Raw genomic sequence first — 21,730 nt, forward strand, 5'->3', positions numbered from 1 at the left:
AAGCGTCGGCCCGTCGATCCAAAGATCGTGGGTTCGAGTCCACCCCGGGCGGATGAAGCCAGTGCGTTGTGTGTAAACGTTTCTCCCCTATTTCATAGATGCAGGCTATGTTACAGTGGAAAACACTCCGTCCCTTGGATAGGACGTTAAATGGAGGCCCCGTGTAGAGGAGAATCACCACCTTTGCACGTTAAGAACCCACTGCACTATTCGATTAAGAGTAGGGGGAAACCCCGGTGTAGTGGTCCACCTGCATTCCCCAACCAGTTATCGGGAGGAGAGACCTGCGGGTCACAGTTCTGTGTGCGCGCCCTTCTTGGCGACCCAGATTGGCTGGCTCCTCCAATGCGCCTTTGAATGTCTTTGACAGATATATGGCGCTATACAAATGCTGTGCATCATCATCATCACCAATCTCTTAATTATTGACATGTGCTTAGTAAAAATTATTGAAGCTAGGTGGTGTTAAAATTTTCTTCATTTTGACTGAGTGGAATTTGTGTAGTGCGCTTGTGAAGTTTGATAAGTTTCTTTTGGAACCCAGTTTATAACCCCCTTCCCCCAGAACAAACCACGCTTTAACTACAGATTGGAAACCCATCAGCACCTTTATGGAAATGGGTCTTAAAGGTTTTGAAGAAAAATATATTCAAATAATGAGTATAGCCGTGCCAAAATTAAAGTTGGTCTTATACTATGACTTGATTGAAAAAAAAAGGTTGATTGTATACATTGTGCTCCTTTCAAGAAACCTTTAGGACAATCCAAAGCAAATGGCTATGAAATACATCAAGGATTGATAATACATACTAATGCTTAATCCTTGGTCTGGTTTTACACTTGACTCTATTGATCTCCATATGCAATCAATTAAGTTAAACTTAACTTAGTTATCACGTTTACAAGGACTGTAGAAGGGTAAGATTAAAACATGTCACTGTGACCTTGACCTTTGGACCTCAAAATCAATAGGCTTCCTGGGATCCATGTTAGTATCATACACACCAAATTATAGGAGCCTAGGTTAAGTTAAACTGAAGTTATCGCGTTTACAAGGACTGCAGAAGGGTAAAATGAAATCATGTCAGTGTGACCTTTGACCTTTTGACCTAGAATTGATAGGCTTCCTGGGATCATGTTAGTATCATACACACCAAATTATATGAGCCTAGGTTAAGCATTAAATTTAACTATACGTCAATTGCTAAATTTTGCGTTACAGGCCCTACACCTTGTTCTCTCTTTATGAATGTGTTAGACAGCATGAACAAGTACAAAGTGAGGCAGAAATGACACAATCAAACAGAACAAAAGGAAACATTTTTCTACACATCAATGAGAAAATATATTTAAATCTGTCACATTCTTAACACACAGCATAGCATTGTGTAAAATACTTGTACCATTTTTATCAGAGTTCTTTATGGAGTATATCTCCTCCATACAAAAAACAAAGTATAGAATTAGAATAAATTTCATTACTCTTGACTGGTTTACTTTATATGGTTGCATATTGAAATCTGATTTCAATATATAAGTGTATGTCTACAGAATTTCCCAGACAAGGTATCAATCAGATAAGATTATTTACGTCTGGGATCGACCTTTCGCTTTGCCAACAAGAAGACGTGAAAGACCTTGCTCAGGGGCACGAATGCCGTGGCAAGGCTTTGAACCATGGACTTTCATGTGTGCAGTCAGTTATCTTAAACCACTCAACGACAGCACCTCCACTTGTTATAATTAGAGGGTAATCTACAGTTATTAATGAGGGATAGATTTTCATTCAGAGGGTTAGCATAGATAGTTGATAAACGAATACCAAGGGGAGATATATAATGCTTTTTACAAAGTCAAGCATAGCACTGTGATCATATTAAATATGGCAAGGCAAATTGACTTTTCAATAATTTTAAACGGCATATAATAAGCTAATATTGCTATGTTTATAAAAATTATTTTCAACCAGGATTGCTCTTTTTTTTAAACTACAATTTTGCCAAAATTTAGTCAAGGTCATCAGGAATGCAGTCTCACGTTAATAGTTGAAAGATCAAAATTACTTTTTTTTTTAATTTCTTTAGGTGATCCTATTGCGCATGGACAAATTAATCTCTGTAGTATGTGTAAAAGAATGAAAAATTCAGTATTTACAGTTTACAACTGCATGGAATAAACTTATCTATCTGAAAAATGAAATGTTTTGCATTACCAAGATTCATAATACTGTATAAGCTGTATTTTAAAGAAAAAATCCCTGGTCTAAAAAATTGCTTTGACTTGCATGATTATTTGACTTAGAAAAGGTTGACTGATTCAGACTTAAAGGACAAGTCCACCCAACCACTAGTTGATTTTAATAAATAGAGAATAATCCAACAAGCATGACACTGAAAATTTCAACAAAATCGGATGTAAAATAAGAAAGTTATGACATTTTAAAGTTTTGCTTAATTTCACAAAACAGTTATATGTACATCCTGGTCGGTATGCCAATGAGAAGACTGATGACGTCAGTCAAGTTGGTCCTTATTGTCAAATCTGTAAAAAATGAAATATTGTATAATTCAAACAATAAAAAACAAAAGAAATAGTGAGTGATGGACATCATCGACTGTCTCATTTGCATGTCACTGAGATGTGCATATAACTGTTTTATGAAAAATAAGCGAAACTTAAAAATGTCATAACTTCCTTATTTTACATCCGATTTTGATGAAATTTTTAGCCTTTTTCTCATTGGATTTTTCTTTATTTATTCAAATCATCATTTTTCTGGGGTGGACTTGACCTTTAACTGTGTTAAGCCTGGCACACACTATACAATCTCTTGTGATCTGAGTTTCAAAGAAATAGTAATATGATTTGATATGATTATTCCAACTAATAAAATCTTAGGGATCCGAGTTCAGAATAGTGGTAGGACTACTGAAATAGAAATTCAGTCTATTTCGGGCCTCCCTGTAGGAATAAAAGCAGAGTCAATTTCAAATCGTAATTTAAAATCATCGGCTGCGATTAGAAGCCAATTTGGACTTTACTCCAACCACAGAGCTTGCTGCAAATCAAAATTATGATTTCATTATTCCTAACATAATGCCGAACTTCAAATAAAATTTTGCTTCTTGGAACTTTCACTTTTAATGCAATTTATCAAAAAATTGTGTGGTATCGGATTGCAGAGTGTGCACTGGGCTTAACATGAACACTACTCTCCTTACTCTCCAGAGTTAGACACACTTTAAATCTAAAATTTGTCATCTTGTTTTCTTGGTGTTCTGATAATGGTACAGGTCCTCACACCAGAGTCCACAATATTACTTTCTAATCCATCTCTTTCACATCCTGTTATTGTTTTCAAGGGCATTGATGAGAGTTGCTACCACATCAAGGTCTGTAACTGTACCCTTGAGGTCTTAAGTGGTTTAGAAGATGTATTCTAATCACTGCTGATGACATTCTCAAATGCTCGATGACCTATTCATAGCTTTCAATGACACTGATGACAGTTGCTACCACATCAAAGAAGGCTAGGGTGGTTTAGTAGATGTACTGTAATAAATGCTGATGACATTATCAAACACATTAACGGCCTGCTCATGGCTTTCAAAGGCATTTAATGAGTGTTGTAACTGCTTCAAGATGTGAGTCATCCAGGGCTATGGCAGCTTAGAAGACCTACTTTAATTCTTGCTGATGACATTCTCAAATAATCTGATGCCCTGTTCACAGGTTTTAAAGGCCTTGATGAGTCATGGTACCACGTCAAGTCTTTGCACCCTTGAGGTTTTACTTAGTTCGGAAGATTCTAATCCTTGCTGACGACATTGTCAAACACCTTGATGACCTGTTCATGACTTTCAAAGGCATTTATGAGTGCAGCTACTGCTTCAAGATCGGAGTCTCCAAGGGCTATGGTGGTTTGAGGAACATATTCTAGTCCAGAAGATTGGATCGGAAGTGATCGTCCAGCAAGGCCATCTCTGACTGACCGAAGGTCTGAAGGGTCACAGATGAACTACATGGAGACAAAAATAAAACAAAAAAGTACATAGTATGAGTTAATAAATCAGTGCAAAGACAAGAAGTTGTATGCCAATTTTTTTGTTGAGAAGTAAAGTTTTTCTTTTACTGATTAGATAATTCATTATTAATAAATGTACTGTCAAAGTTCCAGACCACAAAATGTTGTCAAATCATGCATGTCTGAAGCTTAAGTTGATCATTCAAAAGGCTCTTAAATTTCAACGAGTGATTGCTTTTGAATGCTACGAGTTACAGTTATGCACAAACTAGGCGATTTGTAGGCCCTTGGCACTGGCTGCAAAGATAGGAATGGAGATAAGAATGTTCTCATAAAAAGGATTTGATAAATTGATGTAGAATGAAAATCATTTGACATAAGAAGTGTTTCAGAACACTACCCCTGGGCTCACCATAAACACATTTTGACCATCATCATCCGTTCCATCTGCTACTTCTTCTGCTCCACTGTCTATGGCCACTTCCTCTGCTTCGTCAAGACTCATCGACGATTGGTCATCAGGTTCGCAAGGCACCCGAACAACACCTTTCTTCTCAAACGCAAACATGGCTGTGCCTTGCTCTCCAAAGACACCCCTGTGAGAGTAATTGATTTGGTAAGTTGTTTTGTGAAGGTTTGCTGATCTGTGTTATCAGGTCCACAAGGCACCATGCATTTGACATACACAACTTATGAAAGAATACGATTAGGCTTCGGTAAGTTAGTTTACCTGCTTCATCAAGAACCGTTGATCCTTTGTTTTCACTCTCACAAATCACCCTTACAAGTTTTCTTTTAAACATAGAATTGGTTGTTCCCTAAATGTTCTCTGTACGTACCACTGCAAAATAATATGAATGTGATTAGCATTTGGTATGTTTGGTTATATACCATTGGCATCTACTTCAAGACACTTGTGTCAAGTTTGTCTTGCAATAAATATGGGATGCGGGATTTAGAGATCAGAATACTCACCCATTTTTGCTGGCAAGTTGAGCTAACTCTACTCTTGTTCTCTTTGCGTTGTCTGTCAAGACTGTGACAAGAAGTGAAGAGTTTGCCGGTCCTCTCACCTCAAATATCTGCTGGGAGTCTCCTTGCTTACTCTGTTATCAATTAATAGAAACAAGAAAATAAGATTGAATGTATGGTACTAATAATAATAATAATAAATTCTACTTTTATATATCATGTGGAGCGTTGTGGGCCAGTGGATTAGTCTTCTGACTTTGAAACAGAGGGTCGTGGGTTCGAATCCCAGCCATGGCGTAATTTCCTTCAGCAAGAAATTTATCCACACTGCTGCACTCAACACAGGTGAGGTGAATGGGTACCCGGTAGGAAGAAATTCCTTGAATGATTGAGTGGCTAGGCAGCCCAGCTAAAGCCGGGGTAATAATAATAGCAGGGCCCGCTGGGAGAACAGTTTTCAGAACTGAAGTGGCTTCCCTAGCAGTCAGTCTGCAAGCCCCTGTGTTAATGAGCAAATGAGCAAGATTTATCCAAGTCCTCTCGTGGCTGAATTCATGTCCCTGCAAAATCTCGTGAATCGTGAGACTTTCTTTCTCAAAGAATTTAACCACTTTCTCTTTGAGTAATATTGATTATTTTTGTACATGGGAAAGAGTAAATGTTACTCTTTTATCTTGGTTATTTCTTTTGAATAAAATATTTTGATAAATAGGTGAATTTTTTACCTGAAAAGATGCATCAAACAGAATTTTCTTCCTCTGTTTTCACTTGCAAATTGTGCAACATTTTGTGTTTCAGGCACAAACATTATTTATATCATCAGAAAGCTCAAACTCTACACTTTCTTACAATGTCAATCTTGATATGTGGCATATTTTAGATGGGTCAGCAGCCAGCTTTTTCCATCAAGATGCAAGACGAGATTTCTGAAATTTCTGAGTAACATAAAATCCAGAGTTCTGATTGGCTGAATAATGTTTTCAAAACAACAGGCGCGGGTAATTTGAAGAGATTACCACATGGTGAGTGTGACCTTGCAGAGGCCCAGTGTGGGGAACATTGGAATTTGCATGGGTGTGTGGTCTCTATGACCAATCAGAGCGCAGTATTCTTGTTTTTGAGCTGCAAAATGTACTTGGCCTATGAAAAGCTGGCTACATCTTCTTATAAAAATTATATCATATTAAAGCTTAGATCTTCAGCTTTATCATAATCTAAAAATCATTTGTGCTCAAACATAAATTAAGTGTGAAAACAAAACTTTTGTTGCATGAAAAAATTATTTTGTTTCATGTTTTAGATCAAAAGTTTCCCCTATATTACAAAATCCTTTAAAAAATCCAAACACATGACCTAAAAGAATGATTCTTCTTCCTTACAAATATACCAAAACATGAAATTTGGTCAATATTTAGAGCAGCAATGGCCAAATAAAAAGAGGTGTTTTGGTCCGCACCAAGCTCATTAACAATGCAAAAACCCTCTAGTCATGAATATCACTTGGATAAAAGAAGCTACTTTTTCAGGGCTTGCCGACGGACTGCTGGGTAAATATACCTATATTATTATTATTATCATTACATTATACATCCGACCTCTATATATATTTTGGACCTTTATGAAATTATCTGTCACATTGCTCTTACAAAAAATGTGTAATGCACTCAGGCAATCATGACATGCGTAGTTCATCAAATGAAGAAAGAAAGAAGGAAAGGGGGGGGGGGTGCCAAACAAAAGATTGATTATTCTATGGAATGTCCAGATACATCATTATCATAATGTAGTGTTGGAAATTGCTCTTTTAACTTTCAACCAGTGTACAATGTAAGTGAAGACAAAGCAATACAGGATAACTTGATGACAAATAACAAATGATACAGGAGTAAGTCTAATGGTGACTATACTCTGAAGATATAAATAAAATAAGCTCTGCAAACTGATGGAGTATAGAATGTAGTTCAGAGTTCAGAAATTAACACTTTTTATAATAGTCCGTTCAAGACGTCCAGCTGTTGGTCAGCCTTGAGCCATTGACCAAGACAATCTGTACGTCATAACTTTACTCTGAATTGGGAGTGGACCTTTTAGCGAAAAGCAGGAATGTAGTGAATTAGAAACCCATAAAATGAATGTGCGTCAGAAGTTTAGCTAGAAGAATGAGTAACACTTTCTAAAGAAAGTTGGAGTTGATAAACATATAGTTTCCTTTTATACTTCCTGTAGAAGTATTGATTAGGTATTGATATTGTTGAATATGTGAGATAGGTCTTATCACATAACAATATAATTGGGTTTTGCTTGCCTATTAAAACATGGTGTATGAACTTCCCTCACTCCATGGGGAGCATTCAGCAAGACTAGCTCAAATGGCCAAGCATACTACATTGGCTTCCACATGTATCCTACTGGGTACACATTTAAAACCTGGGTGGAGAGCGGCAAGGTGTACTTGATGTCTTGCTGGTGTTTCAGCAGGATACAAACACACAATCCTCTGAATGAAGGGCGAGAGTCAGAACCACAACACTAAAATGCTTCTTTGCAAGTGTAGCATCTACAAACAGGGTATTTACACTATAGGAATGCGACTGGAATGAAATAATTCTATAGTATCCATTTTGTCATTTGAAGCACATATCCAACATGCTGTCTTGCCAAATGCATCCTGATTTTATCCAAATATTCTGCTTTGAAAAAAAAAAAAATTTGTGTACCAGTAGTAAGTATTTTAGATCAGATAGTACAGCACTTTGTACAGTAATTTTTCCTATCATTTGGCTGATGAATTTTAAAGGGTAAAGTATTCCTACAGGAATGAAAAGAACTACATCATACTTACAGTGCTAGCTTTCTTGATCATGCTGTCAATGGTAGTTTTTGGCATGGACTTTGACTTGGCTAAAGCGATTAGAGCGGCTAGAGATGTGTTGGTTTCTGGATTGGGACCCCCTTCTGTTCTTTGTAAGAAACACGGAAAAACAACAACAAATCAGTTACAACTATCATGGTAGATGGATCACTTTCTAAAAGAAATATTTTTTTCATGATATACCTGGAAGTGCTTAAATTGATCTAAAGCTCTGTGGATGCCCGATTAACTGGCCTCAATGCACTATCAATGGTTTTGAAGATTTGTTGCTTTATTTTCATTTTCCACATTTGTGTTCCACACATATTACACATATTAAGGTCTGGGACTTGTAACATAAAGGTTTGTGATGTACAGTATTTCAAAAATGAAAGATCCATCCTGATTGGTTCCTGACTTGGATTTTGAGCAAATCATGAATGCAATAATTGTTTCGATTGGTCATTGCTATTCTTTGATTGATTGCAAAACTGTATGTTACATGGCCCAGATCCAGGCTTGAACAATTCATCCTTTGTGTGTCTTTGCGTCAGTTTTGATATTCAATATTTATGAAAATTTTATTTCCCATTTTCACCCAAATACATCCTCTCTCTTATCTAACGTTCACCACTGTGGCAGATTTCTATTTAATCCATCTACTATTTGCCCACACACTCATGTATGAATCATCTTTTTTTTTTTTTTTACTTTTGTTTACAATGATGCAGTGTGTGACTTTCCGTCAGTTGAATATTAGCCTATAACGGGTCAATTGATGCAAATTTTTAGATCTGAATGTGCAAAAATGTTTTTTTTTAATACATCTTCTACATTGATTGTAGACTGGTGTGTTGGCTCAGTTGGTAAAGCGTCCGTCTCACAACCAGGAGTTCAAACCCCCGCCGCATCAGACGTTAAAAGATTGGAGTTGCTGGTATCCTGTTGGCGTTCAATAGAGCCTCGTCGATCTGGCGGCTGCCGGGCACACGGTCAATCGGGCAAAGCAAATTTTCAGAGTATTTCATTTCATGTCTATTTCAAACAATAAAATATGGATTTTCATTGTCATCATCAGATTTCGGTGGATCCAATAGATTCAACTTTGACACTGGTTCATACTTCCACCTTCCCTACCATTAACCACCCCTCCCCCCACAAAAATAAAAAATCTAAATCCTAACCTAAGTAAAGTATTTTACTAACCTTTAACTGCAACCTTGAGCTGGATACCAATCCTGGTAAACAGTCTGCTCTTCTCAAGATCCTTAGGACCCTTGATGTGTTTGACCTTTGACCATTTATTATGACCAGCATAGAGGGCGCCGCCACATGTTTGAAGTCCTCTCGTTGAGTGTGCTTTGGGGATGCACTGCAAACCACTAGCTTCCCCTCTCTTTGAGTGACTGAATGCACACGATAGATGGTTGCAGAATGGACTTCGTCGAGGCTGGTTTGACAAAAAACTTAAACCTTCACGAGACCGACATGATGATAAGCTTCTCATCGATAACACCTCCCGTGTAGATGAGCATACAAATGATGACAACAATGATGATGATTGCACTTGTTTACTAGATGTCCCTGAAGTACAGGGTAGTTGTCTTTGACATTCTTGCCATGATAATGCAGATACAGTTCTCCAAGAGTCCGTTCTCATGTTACAAGTAGCTGTTAAAACAGGTAGGATGCCTCCTCGCCTTCTGCACCTAAGCAACTGTTGAATGGGGGATCCCATCTTTTGGATGACTAGTTGCGAGTCTGTTCAAATTAGAAAGAAAATGTTAAGAATAAAATGGTGTGGAATAGACGTATTGTAGCAACCCATTATCAATGTCACCTTGGAATTAGAGTTGGTTTTGATGAAAGAAAAAAAATACTGCATCAAAAAATACTGGATTCGTAGCTAAGCTAAGCTACGACACGCATATACAGTGCGTCCCACAAAAAACGAAACCGAGATTTAGCGATGATTTATCATAACTTAATCATAAATACAAAATTCAAAAGACCTACCAATGTAAAGCTTAGAATCTCTTCTTTCATCTAAAATTACTTAAATTGTTCCTCATTCAAGCATGAGCGAGCAAAAACAATTTGAAGAAGGAAGGAAGGATACCAAAAACTCATTTGGCGGGGGGTATCTGAATTTCAAAAAGAAAATCACATGCCTAAAAATATCTGCTCTTTCATTTGATACCTTAATCACAGAAAATGATCTAGAGGTAAAAAAGTTCTTTTCCCTCGAATAATGCTTGTATTTCCATAATTTCATTATATAAGTGTTTTCACCTGTTTCCCACAGAAGCTATCGCACGGTTAACAAAGACTTAATGCATGGCTGATCGTCAACAAAATGGAGTGTCGAGTGAGTCTGGAAGCTAGCCTGTAAAACCTCTTCATTTTATGAAATTGTTGAAATTCACGTCTCATTTCAAGTAACCAGAACTTTGTTATTTCTTGACCATTTTCTGTAATTGAGATATCAAATTAAAGAGCAGATATTGAATTTTTTTAAAGTGTGATTTTCTATTCGAAACCCAGATACAGCCCGCCAAGTGACTTTTTGGTATCCCCTCTTCAAATTGTTTTTGCTCACTCATGCGTGAATGAGAAATAACCTATGTAATTTCAGATGAAAGAGGAGATTCTAAGCTTTACAATGGTGGTCATTTGTCTATTGTATTTGTGATTAAGTTATGATAAATCATCGATAAATCTCGGTTTTCTTTTTATGTTCATTAAATAATATGAGGCACACATATTATATTCATCAGATTTTTTTAAATATCCATTTATTTTCCTTTCTTCTTAATTTGTTCAAAATTATATCTTACCATGGAAATCATTACATTTACTACAAATAACATGGTTATTGAAGCATTAGGAAAACTCAATCTTCCATTCAACTTACCAAATTACTACATAATAATTATAATATGCATTTACATTTCTTTCCCTCTTTCTCAGTCTCTATTTCTCTTTTCACTGAATAATCTCTTATTTCTCTTTCTCCTCACACCCTCCATCTCTCTCTCTCTTACACACAGGCACAGACACACAAAGATCGGCGAAAGGCAGGGCCAGAAAAATGCATTCATAAATGGACAATCTGCCTTTATTTTCTTAAATCATGTTAATGATATCTACATCTTGTCACTTGACAAAGGACTATCAATTTATCATTTATTAAAGTTAGTCCAAGGCGAAATGTTATGCTATTATGCCAGAATTCTATCAAGACTACATGTAGTCTATATGTTTGTTTTCAAGTGATTGTTGTGGATAAAACAGTTTATAAAGGATATTTTCAACATAACTAAAGGTAGATGATTGACATCCACAGAGATCTCCAGGGATACGTTATAGTGGGTGAAGAAATAACAATACTGTTTAATACTGACCAAACTCGACTCATAGTTCGACTGTAGCACTCGCATTTCCTTGCTGTGCTATTGCAGTGCACATGGCTAAATGTGCGGCTCATACAATAATTAGGCAGCATGATGAAACCGGAGTTCTAAATTACATATTTTGCAAACTGCAGCGAGTCGACTGCGGGATCAAGCCATTTCCCAGTCATAATATTTATCTCCTTTTTTTTCAATGTATCAAAAATACTGCGGGTTTCAACTGAAACCTTTAGAAACGAAAAACACCCTCGGCCCACGATCTAAAGGGAAAGATCGGACAGTACATAGAGTGTGCAATGAAACGCTTGGCAAGAGGGCCCCACAGCGTTGTGTAAGTAACAACCTTTTTCACCTTTGCGTATCGCAATATGGTTGTGTACAAAACATATGAGAGAAATGGTGAAGGGGTGAAGGAATAGACGATTTGTACATTAAAAAAAAATGTTATTCAATTTTTTTTCTTAAATTAAAGATGAATATATTTCACAGGTTTCTGAGGTGGAATTATTCCATGCGTAGACCAAAAGTTCAGTCTCTGTATTTTGGTTGTTCCGCTGAACTACGTTGGTTCCACTCACCAATAGGGGAGATCGGTGTTAGTTGGAACACGGGGTAAGTTGAAACATTGTAATTTTCTTTAATGCCTTTAAATAAATTTATGCAATACTGCCCTCAATTTATTGCTATTATCAACAGCCATCCACCATATTACAGACAACACATGAGCAACAAGCCTGGTGAAGTTAGAAAGGAATTTTTGTTTTTTGACCTTCTGAGTAATTTTGTTCTCTTTCAGAATTTTTTTATTATCTCAGAAAAGTTTATAGATCAAGTTATCCTGTTTGGGGGTATAATGGCCACTTGTACCAAGCTACAAAATAAGGTTATTAATATGCCATGGTGAAGTCCCTTTTTTGTGCTATAAGCTTATAAATCTCAAATGGGCCTCTGGGGTTAGTTGGAACAACATTGAAGGGGCTAGTTGGAAATTGTTCCAACTTACCCCAAACATAATTATGAATAAAAACATTGGATATGAGAAAAACATGTATGATGGTGGGCCCCAAAAATGTATGATGGTGAGCACCTAAGATTTAAAGACACAAAATTGAAGGCAAACAAGAGTTTTTTTTACAAAATTAATCTTCAGATGTATGGAGAAAATGCTTATTGATATTAAAACTCACTTTTGAAATGAATCCAATCACTTTCACCCTCGATAACGTCCAAAAGAAAAATAGCTTGCTTGTTTATATCGCCGTGAAGTTAGGTCTCCCTTGTCTGCGCATGACGAGTCAAGCGAATCTATGGTAGCGCTGGCGGTGTAAAAAAAAAAAAGAGGGGGGGGCTTATAGATACCGCCCATTTATTTAAATAAAATGGTCAATTTTGATTTCTGAGTTGGAAAATGACCTAGATTGTGAATATTTTTAAGAATAACAATATTTTCTCACCTTTCATAACCAAAAAATTCCATTCATTTCTCCCATTTGAAAATCTATCGGATTAGAGCTTGTCTAGTTTATATTTATTTTGGATATTTTTTTTATGATTTCTTATTTTTATTCAGGTCTGTTTCATTTTCATTTTATTACGTAACGATTTTTTTATTCATTGGCCATTATCAGTATGTTTTCCTTTTGGGGATGGGGAGTGAAGGTTTCTCTACTCATGCAACATTCACATCATCAAATAAAAAAGTGTAAGCCACAATCTCAGAAGCCAAGCTGATGATATTTTTTATATAATTTATATCAGGCATAATTCGCCCATTTGTGTCTTTTTATGTGTATTTATATTGGCATAGTTTTACCACATTCACTCAAATTTGACAACATTTAACCAATCATGTACACGTTTAAAGATCCAACCACCATGCACCACAATTGCATCAGATCAACTTACACCAATTTCATCTCCATCGGATCACAAGCAAACAACAGAATTATAAACACAATCGAAAGACGTCTCACTTAGTGAATACTCCAATAAAATTGGAGCAAGATTAAATTGAATTAATTAACATTAAAACTGATCATTTTATTGACATCTAAAGACAACTGAAGGCTGTAGTGATAAAATGAATGAAAGTGTCACGGTGAGTTATATTTTCATATTTACATTATAAACATATTCACATATTTAATTTTTTACATATCTATATATTTATATATTTGCATATTTACATATTCACATATAAAAATATTTACATGTTTATATATTTATATATTTGCATATCTATATAATCCTGAAACATCATTCACAAAATATATGGCGAAAAATAATGACTAAATATCAAGATTCAGCAAAACAGATAGAATTGGCAAATGTGATAGAGGCTCGAAATTGAAAGGCGGAATGAGATGAGAATGATAAAATGAGACAAAGTCGGAATATAACAGCGATTTATGGTTCATTTACACAACATTGACAGATAAATCTTTCATCTCTTCCTACGTGAATGACTGGGGAGCAGACCTTCAGATGAACCCAATGATGGCACTTGTCACACTGAGCCCAGTTGATGATGAAGACAGATAAATCTTTCATCTCTTCCTACGTGAATGACTGGGGAACAGACCTTCAGATGGACCCAATGATGGCACTTGTCACACTGAGCCCAGTTGATGATGAAGACCCCTCCATCTAAGAGGTGACGAATGTTGTTTACACTGGCAGCATGGTTTGTCGTGGAGTGGAGGTGGTACTGGACGTGGATGAGGTCGACTAGGTCCTGCTTGTTGACTGTTTCTCTGATGGTGCTCATCCTGCTGCTGGTGTCTTCTGAATATCTTCAGGAATATGCCGTTTTCAGTTACTGCCACCCCACCTGACTCATATGAAGGCGCTTTCCTTTTTCTTGTAGTGGTAGATGGTGATGGCCTCACTGGTCTCCTTTTCAACAGAAACTTCTCTGATGGTGACTTGTCTGTTACTAGCTGAGAATCTCGAGTATCTCGAGTTGGATGATTGTCTGGTGGAGTAGTCATGGCACTGGGCCTGGTTGCTGTCTCGGTGTCCACCTTAGATGTATCGATTGGGCAAACACCAGTCTTTCTGAAGGCCGCTTCTAGGTTGATGTGGGTCATTGATTTCAGGTAAGCAAGCGAGATGAGCCCGATGATGTTGTGCCTCAAAATCACCATACCTGGATGTGAAGATAAATATGACGCACATTGCCGGTTGTAATGACATGTCATAGGTCCAAAACATCCTACGTCGAGAGGTTGTAGCAAGTGTGAGGTGTGGGGAGGCAGAAGAAAGAGTATCAGTCTGTTCTTCCTGGCCTCCTCGATGACGGGAACAGTTATATGAGATTTGTGTCCATCATACAGGAGCAGACAGTACTCCTCCTCGTCCCTCTCGACTGCTGGCAGGAAGCGATTGCTGATAAAGTTCCGGAAAATGCTTCCATTGCTCCATCCGCTGTCACTTACTTCAAACTTGCTACCAGGGAGACAGCCCTCCTTCACACTGGTGTTGACATCCCGCTTCCCCTTCAGGATGAAATATGGGGGCAGGGAGACTCCAGCAGCACTACCGCAGGCGATAACGATTGTGGTGGCTGACCTGCATGACGTAATCGCTTGCGTCCTCTCGACACCACTGATGACCCGGAGGGGGTTGTGCTCACAGTTGAATCCCGTCTCGTACATGTTGAATATGAGATGGGGTTTGTCCTTGAGGTTGTATTTGTCGAGTATACGTCCTAGTTCAGAGTAGTAGCTATCTAATCGCTGCTTGGTTGTAATCCTCGCCCTTGTCATTGCTAACTTTCGTGGCTTAACCAACCTCAGGCATGGCCATCGCTTCAGGAAATGACTCAACCAGCATTTGCCGACTCTCTTTGTAGAACCAGTTAAATCCGAGAGGAGCTCGCTTGCTAAAGCCATAACCTGCATGAAATGAAGATAAACAAGAATTATCGTTAAAAACTGAATAAATGTGAAATTATACTGAACATGAATGAAGATAAAAGAAAAGAATATGAATATGTTGCCTCTTAAGTTTAAGATAATGCCCCCTTGCCAAACAGTAACCCCCCCCCATCGTTGATCATTTTGATGCCCCAATGATCCTCTGCATTAAACATTCATTTGATGCCCTATAATGATCCTAATAATCCTTAAAGGAGAATGAAACCCTTGAAACCAGCTGAATCCATATCAAAGAGAAAAATCAAAGAAACATATTGTTGAAAGTTTGAGGAAGATTGAATGAATAATAAGAAAGTTATGAGCATTTGAATATTGAGATCACTAATGCCATGAAGTTCCTCCCATTGCGATGTCACACACGTACAACTCCCTCATTACTTTAGTAGTTATTTCACTTATATTCTCACTTTTATAGAGTCTATCACAAGGTGGGGTGTACAGAGGTTTCACAACATTATATCATTGATGAATCATTTGTCATATGATTAGAATGAGCAAAAAGAGATGTTTTGGGGTATATTTTCAGTGTCCAAAAGGGGAGAGTTGTTCATCTGTGACATCATAGATCTTGGTCGCATTGCCAATGGGAGGATCTCCATAGCATTAGTGATCTCGACATTCAAATGCTCATAACTCTTCTATTCCTAGTCCTATTTTACTCAAACTTTTGTTGATCTTATTCTTTGATTTTTCTGCTTTCACAAAAGTTAACTTGCTCCAAGAGTTTCATTCTCCTTTAATCATAAAACTAACCTCTCCTCGAGATAGGCCATATCCACATTCAGACATGAAGACCAGATGATCAACAAGAGCCTTTTCATCATCGTCTGAGAAGATTTTTGGGCGAGTTCTCCCATGAATGTGCTTCTGTTTTAGATGACTTCTGAGGGTTGATTCAGGCAAACCACATTTCTCAGCAGCTTGACGGATTGTCTTTGATGCAACAAGTCCAATGGCTTCATCGTTGTTTTCATCAGAATATGAGCGACGGCGAATTGGATGAGGCTATGAAGGGTCAGAGAGAGAATTAATCATAAGTAAGTAACATAAAAAAATAATACTAACTTTAAGTTATCAATTCAATAAAAAGAATTCAATACAACTCTTTCTTCCATTTTGTAATAAATCATTCTTATGCTTCATTTTTTTAGTCGCAATATAATCTGGAACATAATTTTCGCCATTGACCTTTCAACAAGACAAAGCTACCACACAATGTGATAATGATAAAAATATAACATATTTATCCTAATATTTATCATGATAAGCTTTAATCACATATCTCTCAAGCTTCCATTTTAAATGACTGTGTTTTAATAAGAATTAAATTTCATGTTCCTTCCTTAATATCCCCTGCTGACTCTCTGGCCGTTTTATCTTTGTCAATGTTTGATATCACAAGACCACTCTTGTCTCTTCTCATCATCTCAATTCATCTTCTCGCCTTTAATTTGTTTTGTCTTTCATTTTTACCAACATTTCCTCTGATAATTTCAATTGTGACATTAGTCTAATCTCCTACTTTCTGATTATTATATTTTCTCATTAATTTCAGACCACTTAATGTTCGATAGGGTCTAAAGCACCCCCACCTCCGCCCCACCCCTGCCCCCTCTCATTCAAGTCGTTTGTCTCTCATTTCGTCTCTCCACTTTTCATCAGTGTTCTGCTCAAATCTGTTCTTTTACGGAAACCGTACGAAAAAATCATTCGTCGCCGTATATTATCGTATTCGACAACAAATGAAGACGATATTTGGTCGTCCAACATTCTACCTTTGAGTTCTCAACACCAAGTGTCTACCGAGGAGACTACTAGGGCGTGAAACAGGCCCAAACGAACAACAACAACAACATTAGTTGAAATATCAATTCACCGAGCGGGCAACGACAACATTTTCGCCAAGAATTTTCGACTTTTACTCGAGTTTATAGGGCTGACATACAGGTAAAAGCACACAATTTATAAAATATGACTAATATATGATAAATTTAATGAAAAAACTTACATTTTTCTGTCGCATCTTGACGGCAATGGTGAATTTCCCAATATCTCTGTGATATCCTAAGTCCCAAGCGTACAGTTCCATGATTTATCGCGTATTTAATGGGTGCGCAGACTTGGGAGACCGTGCAGACATGGGGGAACTGACCATATACAGTATTTCACTCTTCTAAACATTTATTGTATACCATGCTTGTTTTGTTTCTCAGTTAGGTCTGAGTGTGCATTTAAGGCCTATTGTAGGCCCCTAATGCAATATTAACTCTTATCAAACTGGGGGGGGGTCAATTTAAGCCCCCCTTGACAAATTTCGTCACTACGCCATTGCGCGAATTTTTTTGAACGCACTGCTCACCGACTTTTTACTTTCAACTTCCAAGTCTTGCACATCTTTTGATACCAAATTTGCGATGCCTGGGTGCGCGGATTCAAAATTACGCAACATTTTGTACATGCATGTCAGACCCAAAATTGCTCAAAAACGTGATTCCCTGTACAAGGTCAATGCAAGTTGTGTTTTTCAACCAAAAATCATAAATGTATGATTATTTTTACTTTTGTTGGTTCAAATGGATTTATTTTATGCTATTTATGATCACAAAAGAGTCTCCGACATCATCAGAAAAAACAATAAAAAACAAAGGTTCGAAAAAACAATGAAATACAAATTAAAAAAACAAAAAATATATAAGAAATTATTTGTGCAATTTTTAAAAAATATTTGTTAGGCCTGGGAGTAAACATCACTTGAATGAATGGTTCGAATGGCTTGTCGCCGATCGCTAATCGATTAGCAAAATTTACACTATAAAAGTATAAATCAAATGTTCGGCAGATCCCGATTAGACACTTGGCCAAGTGTCTAATCCGGATCTGCCGAACATTCGATTTATAAATTTTGCTAAATGCGTCTTGCACTCAGTCTTGGCCTTGGGATAACTTGATTACTCAAGTAATCGTAACAAATGACAAGATCACACTGATAAAAATTGTTTTTAAATGCTTGATACAGTTTTTAAAATTATGTCACCGATATAATTTGTCAAAAATGAACAATGATTGTATCACATTCACAGTTTAACACCAACCTAAATATAATCCTCCCTCCACCTCTTCACCTCAGTCCCATTCATTACTAATTTTGTACCGTAATTTCGTAAATAAACAAGCTCAAGAGTCTAAGCTGATATTCTGCAATTAGTGGTGGGTAACACCTATGGATTAAAATCAATCTTAAAACCTTCAAAATATATCAATGAAAAAATCACAATAATATTCACCAATATATCAGGGAAATCAGCAATTTTAAGTGCAGGTATACTATAAGAATCGCCGGATCGATCCGAGGTGCAGGTGCAGGCTACATATTAATTTTCTACCGCAGATGGCGCCTTATGAGATTTGAGAGATATCCGTGGATTCGATCGACGCGACCACATATCTTTTTACAGATAAAGACCTTGCACTTCAATACTGAACACTCTGAAACTTGTTGCAGCAACAGCGAAGTCCCCATGTCAATGAATCAATATGATACTCATATTTGAAGCAGTAAAAGTTAAGATGTGCATCAAAACTTCTATGAATTTATCTCTATCATGACGTCGATCGTTTGATATGACCTGAACTAATTAGTAATGTATGGCCTCACAATATATGTGTACTAAATAGTATTATAAAAGGGATTATAAACCGGGATTACATAGTCTGGTCTGTTAACGTCGAAAATACCCTACTTGTGGACACGGTAGACAAAAGCATGATTTTCTCTCCAGACCTTTGTTTATGTATAAGAATTAAAAATAGGGTATGCTCCAAAAAATCTGGCTGCCAGAACAGGGAAATAATGGGTCAAAGAGCGAAACCCTCGATTACAGTTAGAGGACAAACTGAGCACAAAGTCGCGATTAACATGCCAGCTTTGCATTATGATACAATTTGTCTGCTATGTTTATTACAGTGTAATTTGATTTGTGTATTCACAGCTGCAATAAACATTTTGTTATATATATTTGTACTATGAATATTTAATTTGAATGAATGATAAAGATCAGTATAAAAAAAATTATGATGAAACAACAACACAACATAATAACACAAAAAGAAAGTTCCTCTCGATCAGGCTATCAGGGTTCTTTCTTTCTTTCTTTTCTTTCTATCTCCTTTCCAGGAGACACTTCCGGACGCTTTTTCACTTGAGACATTTTCAATTCAATTTTTATTTTTTGCCATTTGTCTGAATTGATACTATTTTTAGGTCAAACAAATATAATATCAATTCACATATTATTTTATCAAATAAGCCTATATGAATGACTCAACATCATACTAATTTCCCTTGTTTTAAACCTCACTCAACATCGCTAAAAAGAAAAGATTCTGCTCATTTTCATAAATGGAGGTTGTTTTTTTTTTAACATTCTCTGTCTATACTCTTTATGCACTGTAAATATGTTCATTACTATGTATGGTCGTAATTCATAATTTATTTATTTTTAATTTTGTTGTTATATTCTTAATAAATACTTAAAGTTACAAGATGAATCATAATTTTTCTTAAAACCAAAGCTATTGTCCTATATAGGAGAGTATGCCTATGGAGGGGACTTCCAGCCTACACAATAAGCAACCATATTCACCAGAACTTGTGACTTTTGAAAAGTGCATTACAATTTTGCCTTTGTGGTCGGTCATGTATTACTTGCCGGCTCTATTTAACCTGACCAAGTCCCCGTCGCATGATTCATTTGTTTCGTTCATCAATATTCATGATATTAGGACCTGCTCGATCCCTTTAAGAAGTATCCCCTTCCGCCACCCCCCCTCTCTCTCTCTCTCGAGATCGATCGAAATAAAAATGTTATTATATAACGTAATTGATAATTATAATGTAGGTCCTTCTGTATCATGTGTATGAAATAATTTATTAATACAAACGCACATGCACCATGCACCACGAGCAATGATCCCGCTCTTCTTATTTTCTGTCCGTCTTTCTTCCGTGTATGTATGTGGGGTGGGGTAGTCTCATGAGCATTTATTCTATAAATTTTTTTTTCTATATCACTTCTAATATCGAATGGGGGGGGGGGGGGTACACATCAGGGGCGGATCCAGCCTTCGCCAATGCCAGGGGGGGCGGAATATTTTTTCAGGTAAATTTTCCCAGATCGGCCGATCGAAGATGATTTTTGTTTGTTTCTTTTTTGTCACTTCTTAGCTTTATTCTTATATATAATATCGTAATCCTCATTTATATAATGCGAGCGCGAAGCGCGTGCTAATTTTCTTGAAATGTTTTACATTTTGTCCTAAAAAATTAAACATTCTGGGCAATGTTTGTTATCCTGAAAAAGATGTTTATGCAACTAATTACTACGAACGCGAAGCGCGAGCCGAAATTTTTAATACACGTTTTGAACTGATCGAAAAGGTACCTGTTAAGGACTGCTTGCAGATAGCTATGAAGACGTTACATATTTCAACAATGAAGTAATGCGAGCGCGAGCTGAAATTTTTGGACATTTCTACCAAAAGAATGGAAACTCCAAGCACTTAGGCCTATATAACTAAACAATGATGCGAGCGCGAAGCGCTAGCGGAAAATTTCGAGATTTAGACCTAAAAACGAGGCACTCTGTTCATGTTTTGTAAATCATGAAAAGGATGAGTAATAGGGGATCTTCCTACATTAATGATGCGAGCACAAAGCGCGAGCAGAAATTTTTGATATTGTGATCTGAAACTGATAATGATTTAAATAGAGAACAAGTTGCGTATCTGAATAAACATGCGCGTGCCTGATTCAGATTTAGACCTACAATCGAGGCATTCTAAATACATATTTTATCATGAAAATCAATAAAGCGAGCGCGAAGCGCAAGCTTAAAATATTTGATATTCCGATCTGAAAAAAGGGTCAATTTCAGCTCTATACTTCAAGCGCTTTGTAGGAAAAGTGTGAGGTGGATATGGATCACACTTAATAAAAAGCTGATATTTTTATTTTTATTACTTTGAGTTTTGACATAGGACATGTCATCATATAAAAATGATGACTTTCTTCCTATTTCTCTTGCTAAGCGCGAGATGAAACAAAAGGGACAATTTAATTGTTAGATTAATATCTTATTTACTAATATGCCTAATGGTGGGCGCGAAATCTGATGAAATTATGCCCTGAAAACTGGACATTTCAAGCACTTTTGCAATTATTGATAAACTGTCATGAAATTGGGATTTTAAGTAGTTTGTTTTATAATCAATATTGAGACATACATAACTCGACAATCAAAATGCGAGCGTGCAGCGCTAGCTTATACGTTTTGACAATAAGACCTGAAAAGGGATATTTTGATAACTTTATGGAATACACGAAAATAATAGGTACCTGATAAATCCAAATTTGCGAGCGCGCAGCGAAAGCATAAAATGTTAATATTCAGACCATAAAAGTCACATTTTCACAGAGCACTTTTTAAAAATCAGTTTGTAAATCAAACAAAATAATAAAAGTTCGATTTACGAG

General features: G+C 36.7%; 2 protein-coding genes across 2 annotated transcripts; both read right to left on the reverse strand.

Annotated features, from left to right (window-relative positions):
• Positions 1-1,315: 1,315 nt before the first annotated feature.
• Positions 1,316-18,584, reverse strand: LOC129274585 (translational activator of cytochrome c oxidase 1-like). The gene is made up of 6 exons (XM_064108663.1): positions 18,483-18,584; positions 9,054-9,608; positions 7,839-7,951; positions 5,000-5,130; positions 4,437-4,620; positions 1,316-4,018 (listed from the first exon to the last, which is right to left on the reverse strand). Exons 2-6 carry the CDS (start codon positions 9,583-9,585, stop codon positions 3,809-3,811), a joined length of 1,170 nt encoding a protein of 389 aa, XP_063964733.1. The 5' UTR covers positions 9,586-9,608; positions 18,483-18,584; the 3' UTR covers positions 1,316-3,808.
• LOC135156302 (uncharacterized) lies at positions 13,522-17,287 on the reverse strand. The gene is made up of 3 exons (XM_064108251.1): positions 17,207-17,287; positions 15,952-16,203; positions 13,522-15,156 (listed from the first exon to the last, which is right to left on the reverse strand). The coding sequence occupies exons 1-3, from the start codon at positions 17,285-17,287 to the stop codon at positions 13,870-13,872; spliced, it is 1,620 nt and encodes a 539-aa protein (XP_063964321.1). The 3' UTR covers positions 13,522-13,869.
• Positions 18,585-21,730: the final 3,146 nt, after the last annotated feature.

Source organism: Lytechinus pictus, chromosome 13 (assembly GCF_037042905.1).
Source record: "Lytechinus pictus isolate F3 Inbred chromosome 13, Lp3.0, whole genome shotgun sequence".
Taxonomy (NCBI): domain Eukaryota; kingdom Metazoa; phylum Echinodermata; class Echinoidea; order Temnopleuroida; family Toxopneustidae; genus Lytechinus; species Lytechinus pictus.

Coding starts and splice junctions, on each gene's coding strand:
- LOC129274585 (XM_064108663.1), bottom strand. CDS start 9,585: ATGGGATCCCCCATTCAACAGTTGCTTAGGTGCAGAAGGCGAGGAGGC. Junction 5,131..7,838: donor TGATCAAGAAAGCTAGCACT/GTAAGTATGATG, acceptor AATTGATAACAG/AGTAAGCAAGGAGACTCCCA. Junction 4,621..4,999: donor CAACTTGCCAGCAAAAATGG/GTGAGTATTCTG, acceptor TTACTCTCACAG/GGGTGTCTTTGGAGAGCAAG.
- LOC135156302 (XM_064108251.1), bottom strand. CDS start 17,287: ATGGAACTGTACGCTTGGGACTTAGGATATCACAGAGATATTGGGAAA. Junction 16,204..17,206: donor TCAAGATGCGACAGAAAAAT/GTAAGTTTTTTC, acceptor GACCCTTCATAG/CCTCATCCAATTCGCCGTCG. Junction 15,157..15,951: donor ATGGCCTATCTCGAGGAGAG/GTTAGTTTTATG, acceptor CATTTCATGCAG/GTTATGGCTTTAGCAAGCGA.